The 25,777-nt window shown below is 39.7% G+C and overlaps 3 protein-coding genes across 3 annotated transcripts; 1 reads left to right on the plus strand and 2 right to left on the minus strand.

Moving 5' to 3' along the window:
• Positions 1–1,394: 1,394 nt before the first annotated feature.
• LOC117821230 (kelch-like protein 10) lies at positions 1,395–4,898 on the minus strand. Its single transcript, XM_034695374.1, has 5 exons — positions 4,616–4,898; positions 3,884–4,370; positions 2,807–3,424; positions 2,374–2,523; positions 1,395–1,792 (listed from the first exon to the last, which is right to left on the minus strand). The coding sequence occupies exons 1-5, from the start codon at positions 4,756–4,758 to the stop codon at positions 1,445–1,447; spliced, it is 1,746 nt and encodes a 581-aa protein (XP_034551265.1). The 5' UTR covers positions 4,759–4,898; the 3' UTR covers positions 1,395–1,444.
• Positions 4,899–7,143: 2,245 nt separating this feature from the next.
• rprd1b (regulation of nuclear pre-mRNA domain containing 1B) lies at positions 7,144–14,735 on the minus strand. The gene is made up of 7 exons (XM_034695386.1): positions 14,028–14,735; positions 12,372–12,501; positions 11,896–12,029; positions 11,243–11,361; positions 10,850–10,976; positions 10,426–10,601; positions 7,144–8,722 (listed from the first exon to the last, which is right to left on the minus strand). Exons 1-7 carry the CDS (start codon positions 14,176–14,178, stop codon positions 8,573–8,575), a joined length of 987 nt encoding a protein of 328 aa, XP_034551277.1. The 5' UTR covers positions 14,179–14,735; the 3' UTR covers positions 7,144–8,572.
• A 4,981-nt stretch (positions 14,736–19,716) lies between these two features.
• On the plus strand, positions 19,717–24,778 carry LOC117821222 (taste receptor type 1 member 1). The gene is made up of 6 exons (XM_034695355.1): positions 19,717–19,901; positions 20,029–20,356; positions 21,046–21,810; positions 21,918–22,136; positions 22,442–22,562; positions 23,643–24,778. The coding sequence occupies exons 1-6, from the start codon at positions 19,717–19,719 to the stop codon at positions 24,566–24,568; spliced, it is 2,544 nt and encodes an 847-aa protein (XP_034551246.1). The 3' UTR covers positions 24,569–24,778.
• Positions 24,779–25,777: the final 999 nt, after the last annotated feature.

A 25,777-nucleotide genomic window follows, 5' to 3' on the forward strand; every position in this document is an offset into this window, starting at 1 on the left:
CACCTACCCACAGCGCCAAAACTCCTAAAAAATGGTTTGCTGACTCAATTGGCCAGCCAACTCCCCTGACCTGACCTCCAAAGAGAATACATTACTGAATATTTATCAAGAGGAAAATGAGAAACATCTGACCAAAAATCAAAACAAGCTGAAATCTAGCTATCAAAGCAACCTTGGCCTCCATAACGCCTCAGCAGTGCCACAGGCTGATCCCCTCCATGTAGCATGCGGCATTGATGCAGCAAGTCATGAAAAACAAGCTCAGCCCTTAGTACTGAGTGTATAAATGAACATACTATTCAGACGTTTGACATAGCTGTGATTTTCATGAGCTACAAGCCAAAATCATCAAAATTAAATCAAAGTTATGAATAAAAAAATTGTTTCACAATATTCTAATTAATATAGATGCGCCTGCATATTAGTTTATAAAGATAACGTTTTGCCTAAATTCTGATTTATCTTATTCCTAACAAACCAAGCGAGGCGTATTTGTTTTGGATAGGTTGTACTAATAATACTTCATGCTGATCCTATACATGTTTAATGGCTGGAATTCATTTGGATGTGCGCATGGATTTTTTTTTTTCCACCTTTTACAGACACAAATTCAACCACTTATCATCAAAGCACTCTGTGAATGTAAATGAGTACAGCTGAGCAGACTGACCGATCATTCTTTTTAGTGAAATAATATAGAGGAAATTAATAGGTAAAGTATATAGGAGAAATCACATATTGTTGGTTGACCATTCATGTTGTCACCAGGACAAATCACTGAGACACTGCTGTATTCATGTAGTCCAGCAGTGCCAGTTCATGCAGGATCTAAACAAGGGATTTGGAATGGCAAAAATAAAAACAGATTCATCATATGGTGCATACTCACACCTGCAGTCAGTAATCTCCTGGATGATAGTGTCTGTTACCCTGACTGTAACAAAATGCCTATGTAAATGCTCATTGAACAGCGCCAGCCTGTGGTTCAATTTTGTAGGACAGTCAGAAACTGAAAGCAACAGGTGTGTGTGTCTGGGTTTTGCACTGCATAAAGTAGGCTGATAAAATAATGTATCTTTAGTTATCACTGCATGTGATGCATGAAATAATAACTTAATCACTGGCCCATTTGAGTCATTAAAAATGAAAAATTCCTACTGAACCGTTTTTTATCATCCCTTTGATATTGCATAAAATACAGACTAAGGTTAATTTTGTCTTGAAATATCAAGTCTTAACTTGTCTCTTCCCTTAGTCTGATACTTTTATGTGTTTTTCTTATTCTGGAAAAGTAAAAATAGTATTTTTTCCCTGTAACCAATAGTAAGGTCAAAGGTCATAGTGTTGTTTGCGGTCCCTGTACATCTTTGAAAGTACTAAAATAATACGAGTAGTTTAATGCTCAGTTATATTTATTTGCAGTTCAAAGTTAGATGAATCTTGTTCACTCCACTTCATCTGGCTCCTCATCCAAGAGTTGAAGGAAGTGACGAGGAGCAGCGTACTCAGCCATGTTGGGGAGTCCATACACCACACAGCAGCTCAGGGCACTGCAGGAGATCTCCAGGTCACTGACATCAGACCACTCACCAGTGTCAAAGTCATAGCACTCAACGTCAGCGGTGGTACTGAAGCCGTTGAAGCCCCCAGCCACAAAGATGTGGTCTTCAATAACTTCGATGCCAAAGTTACTGCGGGGGTTCAGCATGGAGGGCACATCGTGCCAGGTGTTAGTGAGGGGGTTATAGAATTCAGCAGTTTGCAGACGACTGATTCCATTAAATCCACCAACCTATAAGAGAAGAGGTGAAATGATGTCAGGACAGAGAGTTGTGTTTTTCAGCCCCCTTTTATACCCAGGACTCTTGAGCCCCAACCTCACTGTTGCCACAAACTAAAGCTCTGGAATATTTAACAGAAAAAGGAGGCAGCTGATACAAACATTATTTGGGTAAGACTGTGGAGTGTTATTATTTTCAAGCAATATTTTTTATCTGACAACTTTCCTGCCTGAAAATCATATGAATTATCTGTTTGGATAATGTTTTATCCAATGCATTGTGCAGTCTCTTTACACTTCTTATCTTCTAGCATAACTTTACTGTCAGCAATATCAAATATCAAATATCAATTTTGTTCTTTCTTTCTTGAAAATTTCATGAAACTATGATTAGGTTATCAAAACTAAATCCATGTATTAGTCCCTTCAGTGGAGTTATGACTAACTGTTGACATCAGTTCCTTCAATCTACAAGTGCATTGCTGACTTAAGTAATGTCAGTCCAAGTCTTATTTGAAATCTCTGCTAACATTTAAGAGCCTCTGTACTGTGTTCTGTGATGTGTAAGTATCAAGAGTATTCAATGTCCTTACTGCAAAAACATGGTTTGCATATGCGATGACTCCAACTCCACTGCGACTGCTTCCCATTGGTGCAATCAGTGTCCACTGGTCAGTCTTTGGGTTGTAACACTCAGCGGATGACAGGCAATCGGTCCCGTTGAAGCCACCACAAATATACACCTGATGGAAACAAAATTAATTGAAATGTAAGAATGCAATATAATAGATCATAAAGGATTAGGAGTCACTAGTACCATTGTACTCCTCTTAGTTATAGTTAGAAGATTAAATATCTTGATTTTGTCATTTTGTTTGAGAATGTTTCTTCATGTAAAGTGTATTTTGAGAATGATCTCTTAATGATAGCATGATCTATAATTTTGTAAAGGAATTAAGTTTCTCAAACTCCTTCCACAGAGCTATCTTATTTTTCCCAACTTATTTTTTTTTTAGCTCAACCAACCTTGACATGGAGGGTTGTGCAGCTGGCGTCACTTCTAGAATGATGCATGGGTGCAATCAAAGTCCACTGGTTGGTACTGGGCTCATATCGCTCTGCAGTGTCCAAACGGTGATGACCATCATAACCTCCTAATGCGTATATCTGCCCGTCAAGCACTGTCACGCTCACATAGCAACGTTTTGAATGCATTGGTGCGACTTCCTGCCAGGTGTGTGTGGTCAGGTCAAACCTCTTCATTGTGCTAAACTGCACTACTCCATTAAAGCCACCAACACAGTAAAGTGATCCATTGAGGAAAGCAGTACCATGGTAGGCCCTGGGTTCAGCCTCATCGTCAGTGATACTGACCCAGCATTCAGCACGGTTATCATATGATGCAAAACTACTGGTGGGAGCTCCACCACTCCAGCCTCCAAAAGCCAACAGGAAGGCAGACGGCAGTCTTGGGCGGGCCATAGGGTGAAGGGGAATTAAGTCAGGGAGCCCTCTAGTCCGCAGGTCTATAACAGTATCCAGAGCTGTGAGGACAATTGCTCGACACTCCTCACTTGCCTCCACTAATTCGTTTTTTGCAACAGTCTCCAGGATGTATTGTGGAATTATCAAAGCCAGCCTGACCTGTACAGAGACATGAGGACAAATATTGATACCAAAAAGTCCAAAGAGAACCTAACCATGCTCAGTGTGAGTGATCAGGTCAGCCAATTTTAAAGGTAATCACAGAATTACTGCATGAAATGTCAGTCTTAAAACAAATTTTAAAAAGTAAGAATAGAAAAACAAACAAACAGTTCATTAATGCATAAACAGCCAGATATTGAAAATGGTCCAATAAATCAAACTGGTTTCAGCTCTAGAATAAACAGATTTATGAAATGAGGTTCATTGCTTTATGCTATTGTTTGTCTTGAGATGATGTAATTCAGGAAGTAAATCTAACACGTCTAACCCGTGTACACTCCATTTCATTGACAGTATTTGTCACCATAGATTTTTTCTTCTATAACTGGATTTTGGACCTTAAAGTAAATAAAGTAAATGATATGGCAGATGAGAATTTGTCCACCCCTCACTTACACAGGACAAAAGCAGTGTGATGTATCCACTGCGTTCCTCAGGCGCATGGTTGATCCAGTGAATGATGGCCTCAAACACTTTCTTCTCCTTCTTCACATTCAGATGATCATTCTCAAGAAGTTTAACAAGTTCTTGTGCAGGGAGCTGAAGGAACTCTGCGGAAGAGGAAGCAACCTCCTCAAAGTGACTCAGAAGAAAGGCATAAGCCTTGTGTTTCAATTCGCGGGTGTAATAGACATCTGAAAACGACCAGATCCCGATGCAGTTTTGTGGGACGAGCTGATTCTCCAGGTATTCACTGCAGGCTTGTATGATCCCCTGTACATTAAACTGGTCTGCTGCTATAAAGAGCTCACGTATGTTCTCCTGAGCCACACTGACACAGCCAGTGTAGGCAAACTCAACGATGAACTTCATCATGTCCAATGAAACATTGGGAATGTAAAAGACCCGACAGTGTGGGGTTGACCAGTGAGTAAAAAGGGATCTGTAGGCCAGACAGGAGGTAAAAAGAGAGAGATTTATTATATTGTTAGTCTTTATACTTTCAAGGTTAGTTTATGCCTTCAAAACTGTCAAGAAGATCACAAAATGATTTGAAATAGTCACATAAATCATTGTCAGTCATAAGTATTTAGTTGTGTTACAGTTTAACCCGTGTTTACTGATTTCTTCCTTAGTCAAAGACTGTGAATATGACAACATCCCCATTAACACCCAATAAAAACTCACCTGAAATAAGGGCTGCAGTTACACAGGATAATCTTGTGAACATGAATTTCAACACCGTCCACTCTGATCACTGCATCACAAAGCTCTTGCTCTAGACGGAGCTCGTTATAAACAGAGCTGCCGTTCAAAGTATTTTCACTCATCTTTGCTCTTGAAGAGGATAAGTTTCTCTCTTTAAATTCAGTGTAGGTCTCTCTCCTGACTTACAAGATCTGTCTGGAGTTGGGTCCAGTCTCAAGTCTTGACCGGGTTCCAGAATGGATCATTATGACTTCATAATGTCTCGTCACAAACAGGAGCAACATTTCTAAGACACATTCCAAAAACAGAAACAGTCACATGTTTGTGTCTCTTCTTTGTCCAGTAGTGAACAGGTGCATCTTAATAAATTAGAACATTGTGAAAAAGTTCACTATTTTCCTTCAGTTATTTAAGAAAGTTAAGATTTGATACGTCTAGACTCATGACATTTTAATAAAAATGTTTCAATTGTTTTTCTATCTTCATTTTGATAATTATGGCCTGTGGCCATAAAATGTAAAAATATATCTTAACATTTTACAATATTTCATTTTGAGATTGAGTTCATTTCTATTCAAAATATGATTACTATATAGAGTATCTCACAAAAGTGAGTACACCGTACACCACTGAGCTTATATACAGTGTAAATGCATTGTCCCCTCAAAATAACACAAAACACAGCCATTAATGTCTAAACCATCGACAACAAAAGTGAGTACACCCCTAAGTGAAAATGTCCAAATTGGACCCAAAGTGTCAATATTTTGTGTGGCCACCATTATTTTCCAGCACTGCCTTAACCCTCTTGGGCATGGAGTTCACCAGAGCTTCACAGGTTGCCACTGGAATCCTCTTCCACTCCTCCATGACGACATCAAGGAGGTGGTGGATGTTAGAGACCTTGCGCTCCTCCACCTTCCGTCTGAGGAGGCCCCACAGATGCTCAATGGGGTTTAGGTTTGGAGACATGCTTGGCCACTCCATCACCTTTACCCTCAGCTTCTTTAGCAAGGCAGGGGACGTCTTGGAGGTGTGTTTGGGGTCGTTATCATGTTGGAATACTGCCCTGCGGCCCAGTTTTTGAAGGGGGGGATCATGCTCTGCTTCAGTATGTCACAGTACGTGTTGGCATTCAGGGTTCCCTCAATGAACTGTTGCTCCCCAGTGCCGGCAGGAGCCATGCAGCCCCAGACCATGACACTCCCACCACCAGGCTTGACTGTAGGCAAGACACACTTGTCTTTGTACTCCTCATCTGGGCGCCGCCACCCACACTTGACACCATCTGAACCAAATAAGTTTATCTTGGTCTCATCAGACCACAAAACATGGTTCAAGTAATCCATGTCCTTAGTCTGCTTTTCTTTAGCAGAGTATTTGCGGACTTTCTTGTGCATCATCTTTAGAATAAATGTGAGGGGTGTACTCACTTTTGTGAGATACTGTATCTCTGAGTAAATGATAAATGAACTTGTATTTATATGGCACTTTCCTAGTCTTTCTGACCACTCAAAGCTTTTACATTGGTCGTCACATTCACCCATTCACACAACATTCACTCACAGTGGCTGCTATATAATAAGGGACCATCAGTATTAGCTAATTTCATCCTCACACAATAATACAGAGCCCCCACGCACAGACCTCTTCAGGAAAGGGGCCAAAGCTATTATATTTCTGATATCAGACAACTCTTGAACCAGAGAATACATCAGAAAAGTCATACCTGGGCTAAGGAGCAAAATAACTAAATGTTACTTTGTGGTCCAAACACCTCTTTTCAGATTCGAGTAAATGTTGAATTATATTTGGAAATCAAGGTCCCAGTGTCTGGTGTGAAGTTTTCACAGTCTATGATGATTTAGGGAGCCATGTCATCTACTGGTGTTAGTTTACTATGTTTTATCAGACCCAAGGCCAATGCAGCTATCTATCACGTGAGTTTAGAGCACCTCCAAGCTTCCATATGCAAACAAGCTTTATGAAGATGCCTTTTTCCTTTTCCAGCAGGACTTGGCACCTACCCACAGCGCCAAAAGTCCTAAAAAATGGTTTGCTGACTCAATTGGCCAGCCAACTCCCCTGATCTGACCTCCAAAGTGAATACTGAATAAAATATACTTTTTTTTAATCTATCAACAGCTAAAAAAAAGTGTTCAGCTAATCTTATTTATTTGGGGATGATTTTTTTCTCACATTTTCCATTATAAACCCTCAACTTCATGGATTTTGACACTTTTCTTTTGTTTTTCTCTACCTCTTGACCTCCGTGCTCTCTCTTTTGTTTTCATGGGGCTTCAGACTCATTCATACAACTTGGAAGCAACTAAAGTTTTTAACTAGTCATGAAACAACCTGGGTTTACAACCAATGCATCCCCATGATACAGAAATATGACCATTGGTCTATTAATGAATGGCTTTCATCAGGATTCACCAGCCGAATCTATATGCTTACCTTTTCATTTGAAATGTTTGGAGTAAGGATGACTTTAGCAGTTAAAAGAAAGTAGAGGATTGATTTTATTTTCCACTTTTTGTTATGTCTACAAAGGCAGATCAGCAAAGACAAAAAGAGATGTAGAAAGGGACAAAGAGAGCAAGGGCAAACCCATGAGTCAGCCTTTGTCTGTCAGTCAAATAAAGAAGAAACTGATGAGAGATGAGAATGGGTTCCACCTTGGCACCCTGTTCTTCTAGACACACGCATGTATGCTTCATATGAAGGCCACGTTTGACATTATATGGCTTTGAGACAACCCACTCATAAGATCCACAATGGCCATGCTACTAGCTATATCTTGCGGCCCATTTTGAGACGTATTTCAAGGGAACTTTAACTATCCTCATCAAGAAAATCACTACTGGGCAGCCATGTCAGCTCACCGTAGATGAACATAGACTCAAACTGATACATTACCTTGCTGAGCATCCTGCAAACATGAATTGCGTCTTTCTTTTGGATGACAAAATGAATGCACAAGCCAGATCAAGGTCTGTATAGCATGAGGCTTGTCAACAGGGGCAGCAAAAATCCACACATAATGGAAGCTCCTTGTAGTTTCTTCGAGACAAGGCAGTTTATTGGATAGCAATTTTGTTCAAAAACTATTTCCAAAAACTCCCAGGATTTATTTTGTAAAATTCAAACTTTGTCTAGTACACACTCATGAACATAATTAGCCGTATCATTTTTCAAGCATCTGTCCAAATAAAATCCTGAAAGAAATGAGCTCTTTGAATTGCAAAGTGTTAATCTGCAAAGAAGAAAAAACACTTGCAGGCTGTGACAAGAAAACCAAGGCCTATGGACTTTAAACTATGTGTTGATGCATCCCAACAAAACCTCTTTGATCACAGTTTTTATCATGTGTTAGTGAAATGTACTATAACAGTACAAACAATACAAACCATTTGTCCATAAAAGCCCCAAACTGAAAACCAAAAAATAAAACTAATGACTGGAAACTCCTCTACACAGAGTAATAATGTCTGAGAGCAAACAGCTTACCTCTGCCTTCTGAATCTAAACGTACCACACAGATAAACACTTTCATTGACATGTACTGAAAACTATCATTGACACCTGTCTAAGTTTTGTATCTTTACCCCACCCATCCTCCAAGATCCCTCTGCTTTCCAGCATAAAAATAAAAAGCAAACAGGAAACAAATTCATTCCGAGCTGGTGGAGTGGAATCCTCATCAACTGAGCAAATGCTAGAAAAGTCCAGGCTGACAGAGTCTCTGTTCTCCTCTGCAGAGTGTTTTCATCTCCCCAAACCTCTCTTTGAGTGTCCCTTCCTCCATCTTGTCCTGGAGGGTTGACCACATGTCCTCTTGTCAGAAACACAACTAGAATATTTTGTGAATCAAACATGTTGCTGTTTCTTGGTAGGGAGGTCCGAGGGGAGTACTTTCTCCGGGCAGACGTCTCAGTCAGTGGAGAAAAGGTCCCCGGCGGAGGGGAGCGGGGCCAGACCCCCAGTCACATTGGGCAGGAGGGAGAGGTCAGGGAGACTCTGGATGTGGGATTTCAACTCTTTCCTTACCTGGGTTACTCTCGCTAATTTCTGTTTGTAGTCCTGCAGAGGAAAAGACGACAAAGCCCCAGTATAAGCTAAAAAGATCACTCATTGACACATTAAAGTTAGCATTATTTGAGAATGTATTTAATAGGGATGCACCGATCCGCTCCTGGTATCGGATATCGGCTAGATCGAACTCAAAAAGCTAGATCGGATATCGGTGACAAAGGGCCGATATATAGTGCCGATCCATACGGCAGATCTGTTCATCTCTGTTCTATGCTTTTCTGTGTTTACAATAGCCATGTGCGTCTCCTACGTCATCAGCGTCTCTATAAAATGTGCTGCTGATTAATATTGTCACAATATCAGACGCGGAGAAGGGAAACAGTAAGGGCAAAGCTTGGCAGAGTAATAATGTATTCAATGATTTTAATATCTCTCCTCCCTGCAACAGGTACACTGTACTTCTGTGGGAAACACTACCTTGACATATTTTTTATTTTCTCATTTGAAGCAGTTTTTTTAATACAGAATATTTAATTCCTCTTATCCACTGCTGAGGTTTAAAGCTGAATTGTAATATCTGTTGGTTATGAAGATTAACTCACCAAACTGCCGGTACACATTTATAATCTCTTGAATAATGATACTGTCAGTTCAAAAAATGTTTTTTTATTTTGGTTTACAAAGTCAGAAAAGCCTGAAGTTGCCAACACATGATTCTATCCTCACATTAAAGAACAGAGATTGTTAAATTAATACCAGGACCGGATCGGCTAGTATCAGTATCGGCAGATACCAAAGCCCAGGTATTGTGACTTAAAAAGTGGGATCGGTGCATCCCTAGTATTTAACTTATCCCCCAGGCATCTTTGAACCCATTTTGTGCACAGTGTGACTTTTTTTAACAAACTAATGTTTGGATGATCTGAGTAATCAAACTAGAGCAACCCAACCACTTGATTTGGAGATACTAATGAGAGTAGACAGTAAGGACGGATTATGAGCCATATGAGCAGAAACCATCCACCTGGCCTAGTTTGCTATCACTTTAGTGTAACAGCTTCTGTTGCTCTGATTGGTTCAATCATCAATCAATCAATCAATCTTTAGCTGTATAGCGCCAATTCACATCAAGTGTTATCTCAAGACGCTTCACAAACAGAGCAGGTTTAAACCGTACTCTATGTTATATTATTAACGAAAACCCAACATCAAGACAGGATAAGATCCAGTCCCACCTTCAGGCAAGAGTCGGTCTTATCTTATCTTATCTTATCTTATCTTATCTTATCTTGTCTTATCCACCAAGATCAGAGCACTTTGCAGCATTTAGCAAGTTACATTGACAAGAAAAAACTTCCTCTGAACAGGCAGAAACCTTGAGCAGAGGCTGACTGATGTTACACAGCCATCTGCCATGACTGTTGGGGTTGGAAAGAGGGATAGAGGGATGTAGCCCCGAAAGCATTTTGGTTTTGGTCCGTTGATAAACCCTTCGGAAATTAAAAATCAACAAATAGGTTCAGAGTATTTTATCAATTTGATGTGAGTCAAGACTAGTTATGAGTGTTAAAAACATAGAGTTTCTCATTATTATTTAAATCTCCTGCAATAATGTCTACCTTCTTTTCATTTGGTGTTATAAAACGTGACTTCACACCCATATATTAGAGATCAGAAACAGGTAAGTCCCTGATGTTTGTCCCAACTGTTGTTTATTGTTATTGGTGATATTTGTGTGTGCAGTGCTTTACCTCTAGTTTCTTCTCTCTCTCCATCAGCGCGTCTCGCTGGCTGCCGATGTATTCAGTCAGCATGCGGGCCAGCTGCCTGCGGTCCTCAAGCTCTGCAGCCAGACGCCCATTGTACTCGGCCAACAACAGACAGGCTTCATCCACCGTCTTCGACAGCTTATCTGCTGCATCCTTGTCTGGATTTGTGACACAGAGGTTTGTTATGGTCAGGAGATATGACATTTAACTGTTAAAACTCTTTGAAAATGTTTTTCTTTTCTGTGCACTCACTTTCACAATTGTATACGGTCTTTCTACTGTTTATTTTCATTTCATGTAGTGCTGAATACTTTGCCGTGTATTACTCTCTTTAAGACTTCTCCCCACATGAATACAGCCTATAAGTTACATGCTTTTCAGATCAAGCTGAGAACTATACGCTTACCAGTGATTTTCTCCAGTAAAGAAACATCTTGGACTTCCTGAGGCAGGGAGGCGATCTTCTGACGAACTGCTGCATCACCCGATGCAGCGTTCTCCAAGTCCTGCAGGGCCTTTACAAGTTCCTCCGTCTAAGAGAGTAAGAGTGGGTTTAAATGGAATAAAGGAGGAAAATACAAAGAAGGCAATACGGTGAAAACCACACAGCATAGAGACCATGTGACAGAAAAAAACAGTAGGTAAAAGTTAAAGAGGTTGGAAAGGAGGATGAGGAACAAGAGCAGGGACAAGAGAGTTTAGTGTAGTGCAGTGTAGTGAAGTGTAGTGAAGTGTAGTAGAGCTGAGGCATTCATTTGTGAGGAAGGATTCCTTGCTGTTCGTTTTTTGTTGGTCCTACCAGCTGACTTGCAGTGATGTCTGAGTTATGAGGTGACATGTGGCTTCTGTAGTCATCATCTTCATCATCTTCCTCTTCTTGGACCTTCTGATAGCTCCGTTTCACAGGCTTCTTCTCTTCTGTAGAGTCAGGTTTAGACATCACAGAACAGAAAACATGTTTTAATGTCCTTTATTTTTGAGATAGAAGCTTAAAAAAGTATATCAGAAATGTCACTCTATAGTTTAAAAACAACTGTGGTATTTTGACATTTTGTAAAAGAAGAAGAAGAAGAGGGGATTTCATACTAACAAAATGATTTTAATAAAATTAATCAACACTCAATAGAACCATTGACAAAAGGAAAGAAGTTGGGTCTGTCAAAGTCCTAAATGTACAAACCAACAACTGTATAGCAACAGAATGTTCCTGTTATGTCTGCAACATTCAATGGTATAAAAGGTTAAATAATACCAGGGGTGAGTGTATTGATACTTCAACTACTAAAACTTAACAGTAATGTTTAAAATCAAACTACTATTGTTCAACCCATCTTTTAAACAATGCCATTCTTCTCTCCACTACATACTACATGGTTGATAACAGTAAAAGTATATCAGTACAATGAAGCAAGGCCTGTTCTTTTAATTTGGTGTGGCTTGTAGGGATCTCACCTGAAGGCCTGGGACTGTTAGAGTCTTCTATGGCGAGTTTGAGCTGCTGAATAAAGTCTGCTCGATAGAGGGCCCTCTCCTTCCAGATGTTCAGCAATCTCTCCATTGGCTTTTTACAGCCATCATCTGCCTCCCTGCGATGTTCAATAAAGTATAGTAGAAAAAGACAGGATTTAACAAAATAATCATGAGCTGAAAATATTGAAATTAAATGATAGATGTATGTCCAGAGGGATTCAATCATTTGAAAAACACCAAATTCGTTTTTTATGAACATTTACACAGCATCCCAACTTTTTAGAATTGGGGTTGTAACACACACACACACACACACACACACACACACACACACACACACACACACACACACACACACACACACACACACACACACACACACACACACACACACACACACACACACAAACACATACAAACACACACAAACACACAAACACAGATCGCATAACATTCACCTTGCAACATGGGAGTAGGCGTCGACAAGGACAGTCTCAAAGTCTTTGGCAAACTCTGGTCCTTTCTTTTTGCTGTTCTGGATGACATCATTGGCCAGATACAGAAAAGTCAGCTTTCTGCTGGTCTTGGCTAGAGGACACAAAATCACATTTTCACATTTCTATTTTTAGAACGTTTTTTTCCAAGTAATAAATGAATGCATTCCATAATAATCACTATATTTTACTAAAGTAGCTGGTTATACACAGTTCAAGTATGTAGTGAATAAGTTGCTGTAGTCACAATGAAGTATTGAGATTTAAGAGAGGAAGTCATACATTTAACCCAACATGTATTCTGGGTTCATTCTGATCCACATATACCAGTATGCATGTCCTATTATCAGTGGTGGACAAAGGACGCATCTTCATTACTGAAGTCAAAGTATAGATACTCCAGGTCAAATATTACTCCAATACAAGTGAAAGTTGCTCTGTCAGATTATTATTTCAGTTAAAGTCCTGAAGTACTTGCTTTTAAAAATACTAAATATACTTAGTGTATTCAAAGTACTTTTTAAAATATCTCAAAACTTTGTATTTTCGCAAAGCATGAGTGCAGTCAAGAATACATAGAAGTACATTCTGTTACATTATGTTACATTATGTTTATCTAGAAACCATTACTTGAAATCTCTAAAAACTATACCGTGGAATAAAACAGAAACTAAGTTACTTCAAGCACAGACAACTTAGTTTGAAATGTTCATCTGGAATGAAACAAATGTTACGTAGCTCAACACGCTTTCTCAGGTTGGACTGTGAATGTTTGTATGTTTGAGCAGAGTGGGAAACAGGGAGAACATTTCAAATGATACGTATCATTCTTCATTTTTAAAAACCTCTAACACGCGCTGAAGATATGACCATGGGTGCTCAGGTGGAGAATTATAGCCATCATTACCACCTCTAAATGAACTGCCTGATCTGAGTGATGCTCTGTTTGCTCCATGTTCAACCGTGGAGACGCACGATATACAGGTATGACTAAACCACTGAGACAAACAGAACTACACAAACACATGTTACTGTGTTAGGATCAGATTTCAGAAAAGAGAAGGAAATTCATGAGCTGACTTCAACGCAAAAGTAGTGAGTAACTAGAGCACTGATAGAAATGTAGTGGAGTAAAAGTAATAAGTTCCCCCAAAAATTAATACTCAAGTTAAGTACAGATAAACTAAAAATGTACTTAAGTACAGTACTCAAGTAAATTTACTTTGTTACTGTTCACTGCTGGATATTATCAGCATGTCTCAAATTGTGACTGGCTTTTGACTGGTGGTCAGGTAAAATTAGTACATTGAGCACTAAAATAAGTTGTAATAAGCATCATTAGATATGTTTAGTCAATATTCTAGAAATAGATATTTTAAATATGTATGGATGCTCATCTCTTGTAGAAGTTAAGTGCTGTATAGTTAAACTAAGCAATAGACGGTATCCTCTTGTTACCAGTTTTACTCTGTCAATAATCAATACTAAGACTGAAAGATATTTGGTTACAAACTTTTACAGATAACAAGTATACAACACTTACAGGTGAAGGTTCACGTGACCGACATTGTGAGTTTATGCATCAACTCTTACATGCAAGCTTTGCAGCACCATGCTCACCTTTCTTCAGCTCTCTGTGCCACACTTTGACGATGAGGGACGAGTGTTTGCGGTGGTGGATGATCCACAGAGACAGAGTTTGGACGCTCTGTTGCGAGCTACTCAACTCCGTCAGCTTCTTCTCCAGGGCAGACTCCGAGAAAGATGACATGCCGGTGTGCGTTTGTGTTTCTCCTGTGACCCAACTGACCCCCGAACCCGCTCTAAAGCCCCTGAGCTCCGACCTAGTCTAAAGAAACTCGCACAGTCATCAATACTGAAGTTGCATCGCTTGTTTACACCCGCGCAGCATCAGACCGTCTCTGTCCTAAATGTTGAATCCTAACTTAACCCACTGAATTATTGTGCAAATCTACCGAGCAAACATGGAAAGTGTGAGCTCTCCGTCAGCTATGGTTTCTTCACTATCTGTAGTGTTTGTTTACAGCAAAGGCTAACTTTAGCTAGCCGAGCTAAGCAGCCATCTGCAGCTCACTGCAACCCTCAGCTAAGCCTGTGCAATAACTAATTAACTACGGTTTTAATAAACAAAGCTTCTGCAATCCTCATGCATAATATTTAAATACGCAAACAGATGAAACACATAGGCTTATGAGTGACGGTGGAACTCACAGTTGATGTTTTTGCTTGTCTAACTACTCAGAAGGTTTCCATCGAAAAATGGCAGCCTGCACTTTCACCTCGACATGTGCGTCGCACAGTAGTGACGTAGGGAGACGCAGGCATCATCCCCAATATCCAGGGTTCAGATGAGACATTAGCCAACATGTACTCAAGACTGAAAAAATATCAAAACTTTAGACATTTTGGTATTTTTCTTTATAGTAGCAAAATTAATTTGTAATAGACTGCTTTGTTTTAATTTGCTCTTTTGATTATTTATTTTTTTCTATCATTTGTTGTATTTGTATTTGTTTGTTTTATTCAATTTTGAACTTCATGTCAAGAGTACAGTGCATTTTAGTTGTTACACAATATTTAGTTTGTTATACTTTCAGAATGGATATTTGACCCCACTCCACTTCCATTCTTACATTCCATTCTTGGCCCTGAAGTGCAAATCACAACAGCAATTGAGAAAACACAACAGCAAATCAGAAAACACAAGGGCAATTCAGCTAGTGTTTTTTTTCTGATTTGCTCTAGTGTCTTCTGATTTGCTGTAGTGTTTTCTGAATTTGCATAGTGTTTCCTGTTTTGCTGTAGTGTTTCCTGTTTTGCTGTTGTGTTTTCTGATTTGCTGTTGTGTTTTCTGATTTGCTGTTGTGTTTTCTGATTTGCTGTTGTGATTTGCACTTCATGGCCACCGTTCATTCTTGTTCACAGCCTTGTCACCTCCTGTTTGGACTATTGCAACTCCCTTCTGTTTGGCCTCCCACACAAAACCCCCCATAGACTACAACTGGTTCAAAATTCAGCCGCCCGTATCATCACACGCACCGCCTCCATCCACCATATCACACCCATCCTGCAACAGCTCCACTGGCTCCCCATCACAGACCGGATCAACTTCAAAATACTTCTCCTCACCTTCAAATCCATGCATAACCTTGCCCCTCCATATCTCTCTGACCTCCTCCATACTGCCACACCTATCTGACCCTCAGATCCTCCTCCTCCATCCATCTCACTGTCCCCCCCTGCTCGCCTTGTTACCATGGGGAGCAGAGCCTTCAGCCGCTCTGCTCCCCAGCTCTGGAACTCTCTCCCACCTGACCTCCATAATACTGACTCACTCCCACATTTTAAATCCAAACTCAAAACTCATCTGTTTAAACTGGCTTACTCCATCTGACCACAACTCCACTGTCCATTCACTTAAAACTTTTAAAATTGTATTTGATTACTGTTTGTTATTAAACCTATATAAACTTATAATTGTATTCAAAGTACTGCATGGTGAATATGATTTAATACATAAAAAAAGGAAATAATTAAAACAAATATCCAGGATTAAGCAACTCAAGGACTCTATAATTTTGGGTGCATGACTCATTATATTAAAAACAAACTGTGAATGACCATGAGGGGTTAAACATCCTTGATTTCTTCAGATACCTTAAAGGTCAACTGGGTCTGAAAATTTCTGACAAAAGAAACAACAACTTGGAATTTTACCTCCACTTGTTTTCATAACTTGGAGGCCTTCAACTTGTTTTACTTTGCAGTTATAGGGTTAAAAAAAACATCAATTCAACTCTGTTAAAAACAGGAAGGCATTAAAAAACTTTAAATCAATTCATGATGCTTGATATATTTTAGAACTGATGAAGTGACTTCTTGTATCATCAATATTTAACCTGATGGTACTATACTTGGTAAATTTCATAACAATAAGTTTACATTAAATAATCCCGTTCTTGTCTCACAGTATTTATCATGGAGTGTAAATGTAATGTTAAGACTTTAAAGCAAACCAACAGTAACACAAAAACATTCTATCCCCCTCAAATTCAATTCAAGATTTACTGAAAGCCCGAGTGAGAAGATTTTGGCAGGTTATGAAACAGACTGAAATAAACAGTGACCCCTCTTTATGACCTACAAGAGTAAACAAGACTACAAACTACAAGACTGGCTTGTAATTTTTTGTCACTGTAACCACAGTAAGAGGTACGTAGGTGTCAGATAAGTGGATTTATAGCAATGTGAGGAACAACCTTTTCCACTATTCCCACAGCTTGGATTCACAGTGAGCGATACATTTCACTGTCAAAAGAAAGCATAATGAGATGTTTATCTCAGAAAATACAACCTACAAATGTACAGGACCGTATCAGGAATATTGTCAGAAGTGCCACTTTGTCCAAATAGTATGCAAAAATCAACACAAAGCTAACGTTCCTAGAAATGTTTGAATGTTTTGTCTTTACTTTAATGTTCCATTTTATTGTGTTTTATCTTATGAATGTTATCATGAAAACAAACTTTGCAGATGGATGTTGTGAAAATACAATGCCATATGTTGAATGCTGAAATCTCAAAAAAAGTTATCCAGGGATAGACGTACAAATCGTGGCCCTACATATAAGGATGTTTTTGGTTACAGAAAGCATTGTATCATACTGTAATGGATATAACAGATATCTGAATATTTATTCTTGTTGGCACAACTTGATGGTGAATCAATACATCAGAAGGACTTGTAGGGGGTTTACCTAAAGTTAGCATTTTTTTTCATGATTTATTGGCTAAATGTCACTAAATATTTACTACATGACAAAATTAAATGGCTATCAAGTAAAAATAATAGGTTGTGACATGTAAAACACATGTAGGACTAATTAATTCAGTTGACCAATCATCCTAATAAATCTATTTTGTGTCATTATAAGGACACTTTAAGCTGAATTTAAGTCTTTTAATTATTGTTTCTATAAACAAAAGATTCTAGTTTTAACTTTGTACAGCTATTTTAGTTGCAGTATCCTTTAACTGCAACATGACTACATTAAATATATATTTTTGGTTTGACAGTGAGTTGAAACAGTATTAACCAAACTGTCAAATTAGGAATAAAAATATCTGATGAAAATAAAAAGAGATTATTAAAAAAATTACAAATCTTGAGCTACCTTCTTTTATTTGTAGTTTAATGAGTATCAACACAAGAGAAGAAAGGACATGTAAGATCAGTATGAAGCTTTGAGAAAAAACACTGACTTTCTGTAGATTTTAAGGCATTCTTTTATATGTTGAAAAGATAATAAGACAATAGAAACATAATCTCTGTGGCACATGTAATGCATTTCAAACATTTAAAGTGGTTAGAGACCCACACAAGACCCTTTTCAAAGTCCTCCTGCTGAATCCTCATAGTAGGAAAAGCAAAGGTGTAAACAATAACATCCATAATGACAGCATCACAGTCACATGTCAAATCAGCTGCCTGATCTGCGTGTTTCAAAAGATATGATCATTAAAATGTATGAACAAATACTCTTCTGTTGGAAATGTTAAAAAATGCATGATGCAAAATGTTTCCCCTCAATTCTTTTGTGTTTGTACAAACATGAAGATTTACATGTTCATTTGCCTCCATAATCCTGCGGCTGACAAAATGCACAATATTCCTGTCAAAACAATGGGTTCAGGTCCTGGATGTGGGTGACTATCAGGCAAATCGCATGTTCGTACAACAGGTGTGTTTTACAAAATAAGCCTCAAATATCAACCAAGATGCAAATACAGCCACACCTGAAGAGGTTGTTTTCATGGCAGACATTTAACTTATCAAAGACTAAGACTTTTTATTTGCTACTGCCTTCCTATCTTAGCTTATTTTAACTCACTTTAACTTAATTTTATTTTTAACATATTTCTAATTTTCCTTTTATTTTCTGTTTTATTATATTTCTCAATTTAATTGTGTTCTTTTGTGCTTGTCTGATTGTTTCCAATGCTTTTAATGTTTTAATGTAAAGCACATTGAGTCGCCCTCGTGTATGAAATACGCTATACAAATAAAGTTGCCTTGCCTTGCCTTGCCTAGTAGTTACTGGTAAACAAGTGAGAAAATCTCTGATCAAATCCATGGTAATGCTACTGCTTCTACCACTTGTGGGATACATGACCATGTGAAATTGGAAAACTAACTGCTCAGAAAAACATCCTTGAAAGATATGTAGAACTGTTTTTAATATTTACTTTTAAGAGTGTCTGACATTTCCTTTTAGTTAACTTTTACAAGAGGTAACTGGCCAGATATAAAACCCTATTCAGCAGACAGTATAAAACACAAGGATGCGAGGCGACTGGACAAACTAGTGAAAAGAGCTGGCACTGTGACTGGAACCAGGTTGAACGCACTGGGGGCTGTGGTGGAGAGATGCACACAGAAGAAGCTAGAGGCCATTCTAAATTACACAGATCATCCACTTCACAACTTCTTTGTGGACCAGAGAAACAGCGGCAGTGGACGGCTCTTCTCTCTGCGCTGCAGGACTGAGATATACAGAAAATCATTCATCCCTGCAGCCATCAGGCTTCTTAACTCTCTAGCCAATGGGAGATGAGCTGACAGACACCTGAATTACTTGTTTTATGTGATTTTTATCATTTTATCTGCCAGACACGTGAATTTCCCCCTTCAGGGATTAATAAAGTACATTCTATTCTATTCTACTCTATTCTATGAGTAAATGTACCAAGTAACTTTCCCCCACTGACTGCAGGTGTCATATCAGTGGTGACTATGGCATGGTGAGTGAATACAATCTGTAGAACGCTTCAAAAGCAGGTAAACATAAAATAAACAATACAAATACAAACACCAACACCAACACTACAAGGACACACACAGTAGCCCCATTCTTTTAAACGGATGAGGAATTGATGTCTGCACACAATCCATTAAACAGCTCTGACACAGCATCTTGATGACATATACATAGACACTGAGCATCTAACTGTCTGTTTACAGTTGTATGTCACTAGCCTAAGATTTATGGGACAAACACCGGCCTCATCTTTCATGGCTTATTACATTTATGCAACTCAGCCAAATGGTATGGAAACTACACAGCCACACACAAAACAGACACGCAAATATACTTCACTCAACCAACACTCCCCGGAAAGATGCAAAAGTGGTCCTCTTATCCCTCCCTCCATTATTCCACACTTTCAAAAACAGGTCCTGATCAGTTTTGAAAACCACTCTTCCACAGAGTAAGAGTGAAGTAAGGACATGTTTGGTGCTGTGTTTCTTTCCTTAGGTGTGCTGATGGTGCAGCTAACGGACGGGGAACTTGATTACATCTCTAAAGGAGAAGGGATGCGGCTGCAAGGGGACTTCTCCATCGCTGGACTTTTTCCTCTTCACTACACGAATGGACAAAGTCTAGGACTGCCTGCTGTGGGTCAGTGCAACAGGTAAGGACAGGACAGTAAACATCTAGCTTTGGTACAATACAACACATACATTTTGCTTGTTTTTCTTTTTACTTATAGTTTTTATTAGGTTTGTATTCATTCAGCTTTTACATGTCACCTTTTCTAGAGGTAGCCACAACAAACACGGATTTCACTTGCTGCAAGCCATGAGATTTGCAGTGGAAGAAATCAACAACAGCACTGGACCACAGCCTCTGTTACCGGGAGTGAAGCTGGGCTACCAGATGTATGATATCTGCTCCTTATCTGCCAGTGTCCTGGCCACACTGGATGTGCTGGAGCAGCACTACCAGAGCCCTTCTACATCTGACACAGAGGGGAGCATGGACTCAAACTACAACAGCAGTCAAAGGACTGTGGCTGTAGTTGGTCCAGACAGCAGCAGCAAATCTTTTACCCCTGCTGCTTTACTGGGAGCTTATCTTATCCCACAAGTAAGTCTTGTCTTTGCCCTTAACCTAGAACACTATCACTAAAATTAGTAACACCATCACTAACGCCGATTGTTTTTTACCCGATATAATATACCCGATAAAAAGTACTTGCCATCAAAATATATCAAAATATGACAATACATGACAAATTAGGGTAGTGTTCTTTTATTTTATTTTAAACTGTGCCATGTCTGACAAAATTTAAAAAAAATTATCATGGGGGGACCTTATAAAAATGTTCCAAAATTACTGAAAATTTGGAATTCAGGACCAAAATTTCTAAAACAAAAAATGATGAAACTGGAAACTTGGTGTTCGGTCCACCCAAACCTGGGACATTTGAGACTTCCATGGTTAAGGCAGAGTCTCCTTGACACACAAACAGCTGCAGGAGAGAGAGAGAAAAAAAAAAAGGGTGAAAATCACCTGAACACGTGCCTGTAGGAAAAAGCGGGTTTTGGAATAGGGAAACACCCACGCCTTCAAAGACGTTAAAGATGATGCTAAAGCTACCCATGGACCCATGACACTCAGACAAATGCAACATAATGAAAATTATGTAAATGTGTTTGCTCGGGTGAAAATCACCCGGCGATATTGTTCTAGGGTTAAATGATTGCATGTTTTGAAATAAAAATGTGTCCACACAGGGTAGAATCATTCCTCTCTCTCCCCATGCTTCATTTTAGATCTCTTATGAAGCATCAAATGAAATGCTGAGCAACAAGTTCCTCTATCCAGCCTTTCTTCGCACAATTCCCAATGACAAGAACCAGGTGGCAGCAATGATCCAGCTTCTTGTTCATTTCAACTGGACCTGGGTCGCTCTCTTGGGCAGCGACAACGCCTACGGCCTGGAGGGAATGCAGAGCCTGTCCAAGCATGCACCACACCACGGCATCTGCATTGCCTACCAAGGAGTCATCCCCGCATTCAGCGCTGACACAATCCAGACCATGAGAAACATAGTAACAGGCTTATTGAAAACCAAAGTCACCGCAATCGTAGTCTTCTCCAGCAAGTCAAAACTCAAGGGCTTCATCCCATATGTCATTGAGCGAAACGTGACAGATAAGGTGTGGATAGGGACAGAGGACTGGTCAACGTCTTCCCTGATATCAGAGATACCTGGCATTCACACTATTGGCACTGTGCTTGGGATCTCTGTCAAGTATGCAGCCATTTCTGGTTTTGAGGAGTTTGAGAGAAAGTTTTTTGAGGCTTCAATGCAATACACCCAGGAACTTTCTAATGTCTCACTGAGCTCTGGCAATGGGTGTCTGCACAGCACAGACCTGTACAGTCTCGCCCGAGAGAGGTTCCCTCAGGACAGGTACGACATTACCTCCTCCTTCAATGTGTATACGGCAGTGTATGCTGTGGCTCATGCTCTGCACAAGGCACTTGCTTGTGATTCTGGAGAGTGCCAAAAGAGGAGAGTGGCTCCATGGGAGGTGAGAAAATTCATACTTATGTAGTATATACTTTATATGTATGTATATCTTTTTCCAAAGTCACTGTTTTTTTAGGCACTGATGTTTCCTTGTCCCTTTCCCCTCAGCTTCTCTGGTGGCTTAAAAAGGTGCAATTCTCTCTGAACAATGCCTCTGTTTACTTTGATGCAAACGGTGACCCACCAACAGGATATGACATCATTTCCTGGATTTGGAGCGGTACCAAATGGTCTGTCAGAAGGGTGGGCACCTTTAGTCCCGACCCCATTTCGCTTACAGTTGATGCTGATCAGATTGAGTGGTATTTCAAAGGAGACTCAGGAGAGGTAAGACCTGCACTGGAGTGTTTTGACAAAGGGGTGTAAAAGTTCTGCAAAGCACAAAAACTTTCAAGTTTTTTAACTGTTATAAAGTGTAAACACAATCCGGTTTTAAAAGAGAAACACATTTTCATTTAATAATTTTACAACAATTAGGAAAGAATGCTGAAAAAACTATCCCCCAAAACAGAAGACACTGTTTGCCATAAATCTAAATAGATCATTTTTTACCTTTCATGTAATTTATGGGACATTTTCTGACCCTGTGTTTTTGTTTGTTATTCATGTTGAATGCTCTTGGATTGATCAAGGTGCCACTGTCCATCTGTTCTCCGCCTTGCCCGAAAGGCCACAAGAAACTGCTGACAGGGCAACACACATGCTGCTTCGACTGCCAGGCTTGTCCCTCTGCCACCTTCCTAAACACAAGTGGTAAAATAAAGACACAAAAGAAGTATAAGAGATATGGGGAAAAAAAGAAAAGAGATATGAATTATGTTTATGAATGGAGTAGTTGCTCTATGTGAGACTAAATTACACCAAAGTACCAATCAACAAATATGGGAGACTGAAGAGGTAATGCAAAATTGAGATTTTACTTTAGAGAGTCAAATGTTACTAGTAGCAGCATCATCATGAGTGCAGATGAGTGAATGTCTGAAGCAGGTTACAGCAGTGGTCCACTGTTTTCCAGCTGTAGTGCCTGAAGCTGACCAGCAGGGTGTGCCAAGCATTCATATATGAACTGATGCATTCTGCAAAAGGACGCAAACCCTTGTTCAAAAACCAGTCACTATGCCTTACAATGTGTGCTAACAAACATCTGCTTCCTATTTTTCATAAAATGTTATCGTGATAAAACTACGGTGGCCCTGAAGGACAAAACAAATTTACAAAAGATGAAACACTTTTACCGTTAAGTCTGACTCCTTTTAGCCTGACTCCATTTATCCTGAGGCTATGTGGTCTGAGGCTGTTTCACCTGAATTCTGACACATGATGAAGGTTTTGCAGAGATATGACGGAGCTTTCCAGAGACATGATGCTTTTTCATCTGAGATCTGACACCTCACTCTAAGACCAGAGGATGTCCTAATATGTAAACCATGTCCATCTCTGTTTGGTTTCTCTCCATCAAAACAAACTAAATGACCCCTCACTCCATCACTTCTGGTATTTGGTACATTCCCTTTCCATAAAAATGAAATGTTAATTTGGTTCAGAAATGATAAAAGTGTTTAATCTTTTGTAAATTTGTTTTCTTAAATGTAAATTTGTTTTGACCTTGGTAAAAGTGTTTTGCTGATGTAATTTTGTTTTATAAAATATAAAAATGTTTTTACAAAAGTAAATTTCTCTCCAACTTTTAAAAGTGTTTCATCTTTTGTAAATTTGTTTTGTCCTTCAGGGCCACTGTATAAAACACTAAAACATGCACTTGACAACATGAGCCAATCATCCGTCTTTCCATCTTGTTTTTTCTTTCATAACTGTGTTGTTTCTTTTTCTCAGACCCCACTAACTGCCAGGAGTGTCTGCCTCAGCAGTGGTCTCCCCCGAAGAGCGAGCAGTGTCTCAACAGGACCATCCTGCTGCTGGCCTGGGACGACCCCCTCTCCATCGCACTGCTCTTCTTCATGACCTCCTGTCTACTCATGACCACCAGCTCTGCACTAATCCTCCTGCTCAACCTGAACACTCCAGTGGCAAAGTCTGCTGGAGGCCGCACCTGCCTCCTGATGCTGGCAGCTCTGACTGCTGCCGCCATGAGCTCTTTGTGCCACTTTGGCCCGCCATCCCCTCTGGCCTGCATCCTCAAGCAGCCTCTATTCATTGTCAGCTTCACTGTGTGCCTGGCTTGCATCACTGTGCGCTCCCTTCAGGTCGTCTGCATTTTTAAATTTGCATCCAGGCTGCCACCGGCCTATGACAAGTGGGCCAAGAAACATGGGCCAGAGTTTACCATTTTCCTGGTGTCCATCATTGTGTTGCTTATTTCTGTGCTCCGTGTGTCTGTCAACCCTCCTCGTCCCGACCAGGACCTTAACTTCTATAAGGATAGCATTGTGCTGGAGTGCAGTAACACCCTCTCACCCGGTGCAGGCCTGGAACTTGGTTATGTATCAATGCTCAGCGTCCTCTGCTTCTGTTTTAGCTACTTGGGCAAAGACCTGCCAGCTAACTACAATGAGGCCAAGTGTGTGACCTTCAGCCTGATGGTGTACATGATCTCCTGGATGAGCTTCTTCACTGTCTACCTCATCAGTCGGGGCCCCTTCACCATGGCTGCACAGGTGTTTGCCACACTCTTCAGCGTCCTGGCCTTCTTTGGGGGCTACTTCCTGCCTAAAATTTATATCATTGTCCTTAAACCCCAGATGAACACGACTGCCCACTTCCAGAACTGTATTCAGATGTATACGATGAGCAAACAATAGGCCTTTAAATATTTTTAAGCTAGATTTCACACCTTTCGATACAGACTCTTAATTTAAAGCTCATTTTAAACTTCTGTTGGGCTGCTACTCCTTATGAAGACGTACAATTAAAGTGCCCTCTTGCAGCTGTAGTAGGTGGAACTGTGAAACTAATGCTGTATGTAAAATTTGCACTTGTTTCAGTGGAATAAATGCAAGAATTAAAGAACCGGAAATGACTAGGTTAATTTGTGTTTTAGAAAGTTTCAGTTGTCTGCAGAATATTTAAAATAAATATATGAACTATCTGTTAAATTCAATCGTTGATGCATTGTAGTAAGAAACACTCTTGTTTGTCTCTTTATTTGTGAGATTTAAAAAAAAATTTTTTTTTAATTTGAGTGAATTTTAACATTTTAGTAGTTTTCAAATGTCACCTTGGGCTCACAGATATGAAGTTTTACAGTCTTACAGCATGATAAAACATATAATTACTCAAATAGATGCACAATTGTACTGTTTTTAGAGTGGGTGTGTACATGCCCCCCTCCCCCCACACACACATCCAGACCCAACCACACACACACACACACACACACACACACACACACACACACACACACACACACACACACACACAGTGCTGCTGCTGGCTGTTGTTTGACAGGAGAGATGAAAAGGCCTTTTGTAGTTGGGAGGTCAGCGCTATTGACCAGTAGATGTGTGAGTAGAGCCCGGGCTTGGTTTTCCCACAGTCTCTGTGTCCACTCAAGGCTTAATACCTTCAATCAACAATAGAAGTGTGCCACGGGTGAACAAGCAGGAGTTTTATTGTCAGTGCACCAAGGACCAGAGTGCACTGCAACGGGCGGGAAAGATCTCAGGAGTTCTTTTTGACAAGATTTTTGATTTAGGGAAAAACAAATCTTCATTATACTTCATTTAAAACATATGTGCTGTAACATGATCCACTTTTCAGTTTCTTTGAGTCAGTCAGACTCGTCATTTTCATTTGCCAAAATTAATTCTAAATCACTCAAGATGCCCTATGATAACAGACAAATCATAATTGTAGACATACTTGATTAAAGCATTGTATCCGTTGTGATGTAGCAGTGAATGTCTCTGGTAATCCCATCTGATTCTCCGTTATCACTCTTTATCACTCCTTTATCTATAACAAGTCACACTTCAGATCACTCTTAATCCAATACATCCAATACAATATAA

The sequence above is a fragment of the Notolabrus celidotus genome, chromosome 11, assembly GCF_009762535.1.
Source record: "Notolabrus celidotus isolate fNotCel1 chromosome 11, fNotCel1.pri, whole genome shotgun sequence".
Taxonomy (NCBI): domain Eukaryota; kingdom Metazoa; phylum Chordata; class Actinopteri; order Labriformes; family Labridae; genus Notolabrus; species Notolabrus celidotus.